The sequence below is a fragment of the Anneissia japonica genome, unplaced genomic scaffold, assembly GCF_011630105.1.
Source record: "Anneissia japonica isolate Jap-2015-1 unplaced genomic scaffold, ASM1163010v1 scaffold1859_len985614_cov190, whole genome shotgun sequence".
Lineage (NCBI taxonomy): Eukaryota > Metazoa > Echinodermata > Crinoidea > Comatulida > Comatulidae > Anneissia > Anneissia japonica.
Window position 1 is genome coordinate 976911 of NW_022694754.1, and position 9969 is coordinate 986879.

The window sequence follows — 9969 nt, forward strand, 5'->3', positions numbered from 1 at the left end:
CTTTAGACAGCTTAGCCCACCCCATCCCGTATAAGGAAAATCCTGGCATCACCACTGGTGTACTGTAATCTAATTGACAATCTGTGAAATGTGTTGTTCCAAAAGAAATAAAAACAATTCAAAATACTGTATCATTTGATCTCCATGAATTAGTAAAAAAAAAAAAACTAAAAAAAAACTACTTGGTCATAAAATCAGAAAAAATAATCTACAAATTCTACTTTTAATATTTTATTTTGACATCAAAATTGTAAGTACTCTCGGCAAAAATGATACAAGACTGCTATCCATGCTAAGCCTCTAGTGTTTAAGCTTACCACATCATTAATCCATTCAATATTTTTGCTGACAATACAAACATGATTTTCTGTACCAAATAATATAATCTTACTTATATCTTATTTTAATTTTTTAATTTTTAAGTCCAATAATTTCTAAGTCGATCTAATTTTACATTCATTATTTAACAATACATTATTTAACAATCTGTAAGTTGAATTTTATCTAAATCAAACAATATTTCAATGGCATTACCATACTAACAAATTCCTCCATGGTGGTATTACATAACTTACAGCAATACTGCATATGATTTAATAATTAATTTACAGTAATTAAATTATTATTTTTAAGTAATGAATTTATATTAAGGTGTTGATTTAAATAAAACTTTATATAAATTATATAATGTGATTTACAACAAGATTGCAACATTTTTGGTATTTTTAGCTTGTAGTTTATGCACCTTTCTTAGTTGTAATAATTTTCTTTGCTGCTTCTAAAACTTGAGTTTTATTTGAAAAATCACCAAAATCTTTATCTCGGTGATCCAGCAACACTCCCTGGTTTCCAGATCCTATTACAAACACACCCCCTAGAGTCCATCCATCACCTAATGAAACAAAAACATCAATAAACACGCAATACTTTACCACAAATCAAACATTCGTTAATGAAATACCAGGTAGTATTTTAGCTGATTAGTATTTAAATTATTTTCTAACCATTAATGTCAAGTAACAATACAAGTAAACAAAATAGAAAATCTACACCAAAAACATACCTTTAAGATTGAGAGGGACACCCTTTTGGTAGGATCTCCAACCTGATGTGTAGGCGCTGATGCGTAACAGACCCCCAAAATACATCTTTCTCTGCTCAGGATTTGGCCCATAGAAATGTTTCTACAATAGAAAATAACTATTAGTAAAAATTAAAAAACAGCACTACCCCCTCCAATATAGAGCCGTACTGACATTGGAGGTCATGAAAATTAGTATTTGTAACAACTGTCATTGGTGAAAAGCCCTAGAATAAATGAAAAAAAAAGGCAGCTGGACTATAAGAAAATTGTAAATTTACCATAAAAAATCCAATATTGATAAGAATGAGTCTAATATGGTATAATGTTGTTTTTTTTTTGTTTTTGTTTGTCAAATTTTGATTTTGCATGCATATTTCCCCAACAACCATTTTTCATAATCTACAATTACTAAAATTTGCTGTTTTCTGAAAATATCGAACCCCCCTTTACAAATTCTGGCTACGGCCTTGACTTCAGTGTACAGTAATTCTTTTGCTCAGGAAGATTTCAATGATTAAGGTCGGTGTGAACCATTTGGGAGAAATGTGACCCTTCATCCACTTATATAATTCCCTCCCTTTAGTGAGGCTTGGCTGGGAATACAATGCTTACCTGTCTGTCTAAAAAGATTTCACCCTTTATGAATGGTATAAAATCTCTGTAGCCTAGTGTCTCATGCACCACAGCATACAAGGGTACACCAAGAGCATCCAGCTCTGGTTTGAGGGAGGACAGCTCAAGAGCCTCCTGTAAAAGAGCAACAATATCAAAGGCTAGATTAATTTCAGAGCAGCTTAGCTCAGTTGGCTAAACTTGTGGCAGCCAATGTATTGCGCTGAACAGTGGAGATCATTACATTTTTGGTCCCCAGTTCATTTCCATCCGCTGCTCTCCTTGCATTTTAGCTGGAGGGCTCAGCTGGGTAGCATTATCGACTATTGTAAAATGCGATTATTTATACAGCCACACATTGGCATTGCAGGTTTCTAGGACTGTGCCGTTACACACACGCAATTGACAAATTTCGGTCCCCATTTTAAAAATCAGATACACAGCTATACATAATGTAAAACCTCAAATAGAAGCCCTGTGCTTCTTTTTTATGCAACCTTTGGATGTGCTTCTTTTCAAGGCTATTTTTTGCAAAGTAAACATCAGTCTGTACAAACCATTAAATTGTTTATTTTGTTATTGAAATTCATGTACAGTGTATGTACTGTACTACAGTATTTTGCCCATGGGCTTCTTTTTTGCAATTGACTTCTTTTCAAGGCTAATTTTGCAAACTAAAGAGGGGGCTTCAATTTCAGATAAGCTTCTTCTCAAGATTAAGCCACAATTTGAGGATTTACATTGAGCAAAAAACCTCCTTCCCATTTCACCTAAGTTTTTTGAATTGTTATTAATAGTTTTTCATAAACCATGCTGCATTTATTCAAGGACTACCCACAGTTTCTCTCCACATAAATAATATGGTTGAAAAATAAATCATAATTTGTCTAACCTCCTTGCACAAAGATCATCCAGGCCGCCTAACAACCATTACAACAGCCCCAGAATCTTTCCACAAATCTTTGGCCTTAAACTGCTTCCTCTTTGGTTCTAGGAAAGTTAGGGTATCCAATTTTGTTTCACCGATGACTTCCAGAACACCTGTGGAGAGGTAGGTTTCATCTGCTTCCAGATCTACTGGTGGTATCCAGAAGTCTAGGTTAGCGACAATGAATGCCACAATGCCAATCAATATCGCCCCTCCAATTATGCTACCCATACTTTCAAATTATCCTTTATGAAATAAAAAAATAAAAATAAGTAATCACCATATTAGGGATACGAGTACTGATATTTTTAATAGTTGCTTTGCATAAAAATATCCCCTCTGTATCTGTCGAAATACTGTCTAATTATTGGTGGTTAAATTAATTTTTGAGTGATTTTACAATTTACTACTAGAGTGCAGCAGCTTATTTTATTGCACTTATTGTGGGTGCACTGAAACATGGAGATCCTTTTCATACTTTTCAATTGACCAACCAGAACAGTGCCAGAACATGTTGTCTCACAAACGCACGTGTTTGTCTATGTCTTACACTTTTGTGAGACCTTAACAAATTAATTCAAGGGGTGGAGCTTAGTGGAAGGTCCATTTCATCGCTAATCTTCTTGTTGGGTTTTAGATGCAGGTCCACATACACAAACGCACTGCCTTTTGGATGTGACAATTGTGTCATGACATTTAAAATGAAATTTTGGCTGTTTTGTTGTTGTTCCTGACAACAAAACAGTCAAAATTGCTGTGCAACTTGTCTGACTTGTCATGTGTATGTGTTATGTCAAAGAAGAAAGACAGTTTCACTCTTCGGAAAACAGCATGGGATTGTCTCTTTCTGTAGGGAGTTATTAGTATATTACTCAACTAGCTAGGCTAGGCCTACGACGCCCATATGAACTCCCACATCAGCAGGGCAGAGCCCAGGCTAGCTACTAAGTATGTAAGGCCTACACTTATTAACTAGCGGCTCCCTCTGCTTATATTGGTCTGAGCTAGACCTCTTCTTGGCGCCCTATACCTAACATTATAACAAAATAATTACCATATAATACTATAAATACAAATAGTCCTATAGTATCAGGCCTCTCCTCCTCCTCCCCCAGGTGGTACCGTCGATCCAGGGCGAAACCACGACCCATGTGATCTTCGTTCCAGTTGATTGGTTCGAACGGGTCAAAGGCGACTTAGCGCCACCTGTTGTTGGCGTTTACTCTGTTGCTATAACTACAGTACACCGAGTACACAAATCATTAAGTTCAGTGGCTTAGCAAATCGCAAACAAATCACACTTGTTGTGCATCAATCTTAAAGACAGACCACGAAACTTCGTTTATTGTTGACGTTTTAGTAATCTCCCGGCCAGAAAAAAATTAGATTAGATAAAAATGAGCGAACTTGCGTACCACTGGGAAGCACTGAGGAGGCAGCGTGTAATTGATAGAAAGCATGCAGCAATAAAACGAATGGAAGAAGAGAAGGTGAGTTAAGTATGCATCCACCACTAGTGTCTGACCTTCTGGATCAGAGAGACAGCAGTACTAGGTGGTGTTAGATCGGCCATTATGCTGCTTAGGCCTAGTTTTCCTTTTCTTTTGAGTCATTCTTGGTCTAGGCCTGGCCTGTGACTAGATCGTGTTTAACTGTATTTTTTTTTTATTGGGAATTGTATTAGGCTCAGACACCCATTTCCCATAGGTCTAGTAAATAATAATAATAATAATAAAAATACAAAAAAAATAAAAAAAATAAAAAAAAAAATAAATAAAAAACATCAACCATGTTTTATTAGGTTTAGTAATTTTCAATGTGATATTTCTTTTTTAGATTTTGTATATAGGCCTAATATTTTTGATATATAATTTTTGTGAATGCATTAATTTCAGCCTTGACTGTCATCAAAAAATAAAGTGAAACAGCTAGGCAGAAAGATGAAGAGAAAAACAAGAAAAAACACCAATTGAACTAGAGCCTAAGGAAAGAAAATTGCACAATATGATATAACGGAATATAGGACAATGCTAAAATTGAATAGGCCTGAATAAATTTATAGAAAAAAAATTATGAAAAAAAAACCCCAAGAAATGAATCAAAGATCTTTAGTTAGAAATTACATAATTCTTAAATGAAATTGAAATAGACTCAGCCAACGCCAAGGGATTTGAAATTCATTGAAAATGGTGACAGAGAGCTATAATTATGAAGCATAAACAATGCATGAACAATTTCCTTGTAATACCTTGAACATGGAAAAATGAGATCTTTAAGAAAATAATAATGTCTAAATTGAATCGTTTTGCTAACCAAGTGCTAACTAAGCCCCGTGTTTGATATTGCTGCTGGGTCCCACAAACTGACAATGTAAATGTACGCAGGCTCCTGGCCTTTCTGATTGGTCAATTTAAATAACCGTCTCTGGAAAGGTCCATTACTAACTGTACTTTTTATTTTTAACGCAAGATTTATCGGTTTATATTTTTTAGTTTTTATTTACCGAAGTTAAGTTAGTAGTTAAGTTACTTTACAGTTTTTATGATGCAGTGTTTAGAAATATGTGACTGTACCGAAGAAAGTAATTCCAAATGAAACTGACAATAATTTATAACGATGACCAAATAAAGTTGTATATTTTATTTTTTAGGCGCAGCAAGAAAAAGCAAGAGCAGAAGAAGCGCACAGAAATGCATGCGAATTAAAACAACAAGAAGAACGACAAAAGCGAGAGCTTTCATTTCAATTCAAATCTGGAGACAAAGCAGTATTAAAGAAATCCTACAGAGAAAGAGAAAGGTTTGTACACGACAAATGCCTTATCGACACTTTCATTTACTTAATAAAGCACATGTACATTGTATTTCTTGTGTGAAGCCATAGAAGCTATTAAACAACTAGAGTGCTGACAAGATGGCGAAGCAATGCAGAGTTATGTATGTGTACCATCCAAGATGGCCGTCATAGTAAAGCGCCACCTTCAGGCTTACTATACATATTATCACCATAAATAAGCCCTCTGACTGACTATTATTTCATTAATGAGTAATGGTAATAACAAATTATTAAACTATCGTAGGAAAACGAGGCAAAGTGGAGCAACTTATTCAAAAATAAAGTACCAAGGAATGAAAATTAAAATCGTGTACATTAAACCCATACACCGCAACGCTCGAGTTTCAAACATACGGGTAAATAGCTGTACTGAACTTTCTGTGTAAATTGAGGGCGCAATTGCAAATGATGGTGCATAGGCGAAATTTGATTGGTTAAATCTATGGCAGCCATCTTGGATAGTACACACACACAGCTCTGCATATTTCGAACATCGAATACATTGCAGTTAGTGCTCAAGTATTCTTATTATATCTCTATGTGTGAAACACAATTAACCTTTCTGTTAAACCCCATCCACTTTGAGTAATGAACCTTTCCGCTCGTGACGCTCCGACCTTGAATAATGTTGCTAAGGTCCCAGGTGCGTTTGTAGAACACACGGACAGGTGCGTGAATATTAGAGATGTTCTGATTGGTCTGTCGTTCAGTTTGATTAACACTCCAGCAACGACAAACGTATGTAAATAATGTGCGTGCGTTGTGCGACAACACTGTGTGATTGTGGGATGATTGTTGGACAAGTGCATGCTCATAACACTGTTCCGATTTGATCAATTATTAAGTTTGATTATAATTTAGCAAGATATCTAATCGTGTATCAAAGGGAAGGGTTTGAAAACACTGTATTTGAGGAAGAGGACGGGCAGGGGTGTGGTGGAGTGATTATACCAGGATGCGTTTCTAAAGGAAATAAATGAGAGATTAACAAATTAGAAAGAGGAAGAACTAAACAAAATTAGGCTTAGTGGATAAATTAATGATTTAAAAAAAAACAAAAAAAAAACGGAGATCGGGTGCAAACGATAGCTAAACATTATACATTGGCAACATGTAATGATACATTGGCGTGTGTGATTTCTCCGATTTGCATAACACAGACTATCATCTTTAAACGTTCTATATCTACTTGAACTGCGTTACACATCGTAAATAATAACATTTATGTTGTAATCTTAAAGTTGTTATTTTTTTCACTTGTGTATGTAGGAAGTCCGACAGTAATGTGCGATACTACCAACAAGGTCATAGGTCATTGAAAATCCAGCTTTAGCATATCTGAGTACTTATACCACCCAGGATAGGACCAGGATAAGACTATGAATAGGAGACTATAGCATATCTCTTATATTGTTACAGCATATCATATTTCGTTATCAGCACACTTCAGTTTACATACGTCAATATTATTAATTTTATATTTCAAATGGTTGCCGCTACAAATCCAAACCACTATTGTATAATTTATGGCTTTTGTATTTTTAAATAAATTCCATTGACTGGATAATGTTTCAGTGTGTTTTTTGTCGTGTATTAATGATTGACGTGGTGAGTTGCACTGATTGCCAGATCGATGTGGGGAGGGTGGTGAAGATTAAGTCCGGGGGATAGAAAAATGAAATTCCAGTAATGGAGTATGTGATGAGGGCCAACCTATTTTTGGTGTCACGGGATATTTGTAAATTGCATTTAATTTAAATTGCTGATTGTTTTAAATTATCCACAAAAACACTAATTATGAAATTAGGTAAGTAGGTCACAGAATATTCCAGTTAAATGGAAAATAAAATGTAATCAAGATTCCAGACAGCATAATCATCCCATACCGATAATGTGTAAACGCTCCTGATAATTACGATTTTCTGTATAGCGCCCTCTAATACCAATATTTTTGCTAACTTTTCAGGACAATACAACGATTGCAAGAAGAGCGCGAATGGCATAACGAAATGATTCAACATTTGGAAAAGAGAGAAAGACAAGACATATATACAGATATGATGCGAGATCATAAGCATAAATCAAAGGTTCTACGTGACCACGGCATCTACAGAGGCGACCCAAAGTTTTTTATTGACCCCCAATATGCATAGGCTTTCGGTACTGGACCGTTTTCTAATCTTAGCTAATTAGATAATGATCGCTTTTATTTAGAATACAATTACCTCGATGTGATTTAATCCAAATGCACTAAATGGCACCAATGCACTTGCGTTTTGTGGGGTGGGCAGGGTATTAATATAAAGACCTAGGATAATACGAAATGTATATACCAAATATTATGGGGTTAGCATCATTACGATGTTTGAATACATATCCGGCAACAACAATATTAGACTAGAAATATTCAACGGAGAACATACAAAGTTGCACTTTGTGCTGATTTGGACAGTAATAACTTAGGACCAATAATAAATGTCTCATCTAATATATAAAATATAATGCACGTAATGAGTGTCTTTAAACAATTTTAATTTAACAAATTTGCATTTTATTTTTTCTATTAAAATAGCTAATATTAAGAACGGTTAAAGATACATGTATTATTAATCTAAATTATGGTGATTATTATAATTAATTAATCCACCATCTTTAAATTTTTGTTGTTTTCATATTTTATTCATGATTTCTTTCTTCATATTCATTAAAAAAAAATAATGCTAATAAACTTTAATATGAAAGCACTGTTGTTTATTTCTGCCGTTAAATGAAAATGATAGGCCACATGAGGAGTGATAATGACATTGGCTTAGCGCATGTGACGTGTGGGTGTCTGAGATTGATCATTCTTCACATACCATTAAACAAATACAATACAGATTCAGTTTTTATTTGTGATGAATCTACCTCTATTTTTGATAATTTCTGTAAAAAATACATCATGGATGCTTGGGAGAAACGCTCACAACTAAAAAATTCACATTAGTTTACTGTAAATGTATTGTTGCTTATCAAATTGTATAATGTTAATTTTTTTTTTCCTACAAGTGGACTCTACATCGTAGTCTGTATTCCTTAAGTTTAGTAGGTCTACCTTGGTATTATCTTTTTGTTGTAAGACTTTTTCATCTTTAGATTTTATATTTTTAGGTTAGTTATTTTAAGCATTTACTTTACAAATTACTGTTGACCTGTAAAGTATTTCTGAGTATGAAATGTGATCTCATCTAAATTTTTATACAGTCGATGTTATCTATTTTGTTTGTTAAATTTTACCCTTTTTTTTTGTTTGTACGAACGCACCAATTGATATTGAGTGCCACCGTTTCAAAGGTGTATGTTCAAATAAATAAATAAATAAACTGTAGTAACTCTTGGGTACTGTGGCCAGGCCACTTGCTTATCTTAAATGAGCATGAGTCACTGTAGGTCAGCGACAGTCGACATTGTTTTAGAATCAACTTTTGATAAGGGAGATGATTGGAGACTAGCAAGCATGGAGGTGTGTGTAGCTCCCTGTGTTGCAATACTGTATTTAGATCCTGAGTTACCGTGAGTGTTTGTTCTTAACATTTACCGTAAATAAGACTTAAGTTAATAATGTAATAACTAATAAAATATAATAAATATAGGCCGATTTAATTAGTAATACTGTAATAGTATAAACTTAATTTAATAATACAGGTAATATAATCTCCAACTTTTAAGTTCGGTACCCCTATCGTCCCCTCCCCAGAGCCATTTTACCCATTTCATAAAAGGGACAGTTCATGATGACAGATTAAATGTACTGGATTTAATTTGTTGGATTCGAGATTTTCATTTTATCAAAATCAGTGATGTTTTATACGGAGGCGTGGCCTCATGAACCTGATACTGTATATAATCTTTTTTAATTGTCTCTCTAAAACTTCAAATAATTAGAGTAGTTGGTTCATGGGAAATCTTCCCAGAAAAGTATTGTACCCCTAACATTGATATAACCAGGGAACAGTGAAATTAATTGTAATTTCACTGTTCCCTGATATAACGTCATCAATCATGGAACTCCATGATCATGATCTTCTATGCTGTGTGGAAACAACGCTCACACGTCTACGGCCATACATGTTGAAAACTCTGGTTCAGAAAAGTAGTCTTTAAAGTCAGACTGCGGAGGAAAAAAAATTTTGATACGTTGTAGAACTGATCTTTCTAAGACAGAAAAATGTTGTTTGACGAAAAATTGGGGAACGGTGAATAAGATACAGATTTTTTAATATTTAAAAACTGGAGAAAAAAGGGGCGTAACCGCCCATTTTCACACCTTATTACACTGTACTAACCGGTGTAATAAACTAGCGATTCCGTATTATATTTATAAATCTTTATAACATCATACAAACATTTTTCCGGGAATGCGGCTTTAAGGCCAACTCGGACAGTGTCGTACGACGCGGCTCGACGTGATTTGTTGTCGCGTCGGGTTTGTGTGAATTTCATTTCCTAATTCGTGGAAGAGATTCTATGA

At 34.5% G+C, this 9969-nt stretch overlaps 2 protein-coding genes across 2 annotated transcripts; one reads left to right on the forward strand and one right to left on the reverse strand.

Moving 5' to 3' along the window:
• Positions 1-215: 215 nt before the first annotated feature.
• On the reverse strand, positions 216-3823 carry LOC117101275 (peroxiredoxin-like 2A). Its single transcript, XM_033241236.1, has 5 exons — positions 3679-3823; positions 2589-2869; positions 1697-1831; positions 1064-1184; positions 216-892 (listed from the first exon to the last, which is right to left on the reverse strand). Exons 2-5 carry the CDS (start codon positions 2853-2855, stop codon positions 738-740), a joined length of 678 nt encoding a protein of 225 aa, XP_033097127.1. The 5' UTR covers positions 2856-2869; positions 3679-3823; the 3' UTR covers positions 216-737.
• A 53-nt stretch (positions 3824-3876) lies between these two features.
• Positions 3877-9259, forward strand: LOC117101276 (chromatin assembly factor 1 subunit rlf2-like). The gene is made up of 3 exons (XM_033241238.1): positions 3877-4114; positions 5275-5423; positions 7426-9259. The coding sequence occupies exons 1-3, from the start codon at positions 4022-4024 to the stop codon at positions 7610-7612; spliced, it is 429 nt and encodes a 142-aa protein (XP_033097129.1). The 5' UTR covers positions 3877-4021; the 3' UTR covers positions 7613-9259.
• The last annotated feature ends 710 nt before the right edge of the window (positions 9260-9969 follow it).

What these genes read in the sequence shown, in the direction of transcription:
- LOC117101276 (XM_033241238.1), top strand. Translation starts at nt 4,022, where the DNA reads ATGAGCGAACTTGCGTACCACTGGGAAGCACTGAGGAGGCAGCGTGTA. An exon ending in AACGAATGGAAGAAGAGAAG is followed by an intron (nt 4,115 to 5,274) that starts GTGAGTTAAGTA and finishes TTTATTTTTTAG; the next exon opens with GCGCAGCAAGAAAAAGCAAG. An exon ending in TCCTACAGAGAAAGAGAAAG is followed by an intron (nt 5,424 to 7,425) that starts GTTTGTACACGA and finishes CTAACTTTTCAG; the next exon opens with GACAATACAACGATTGCAAG.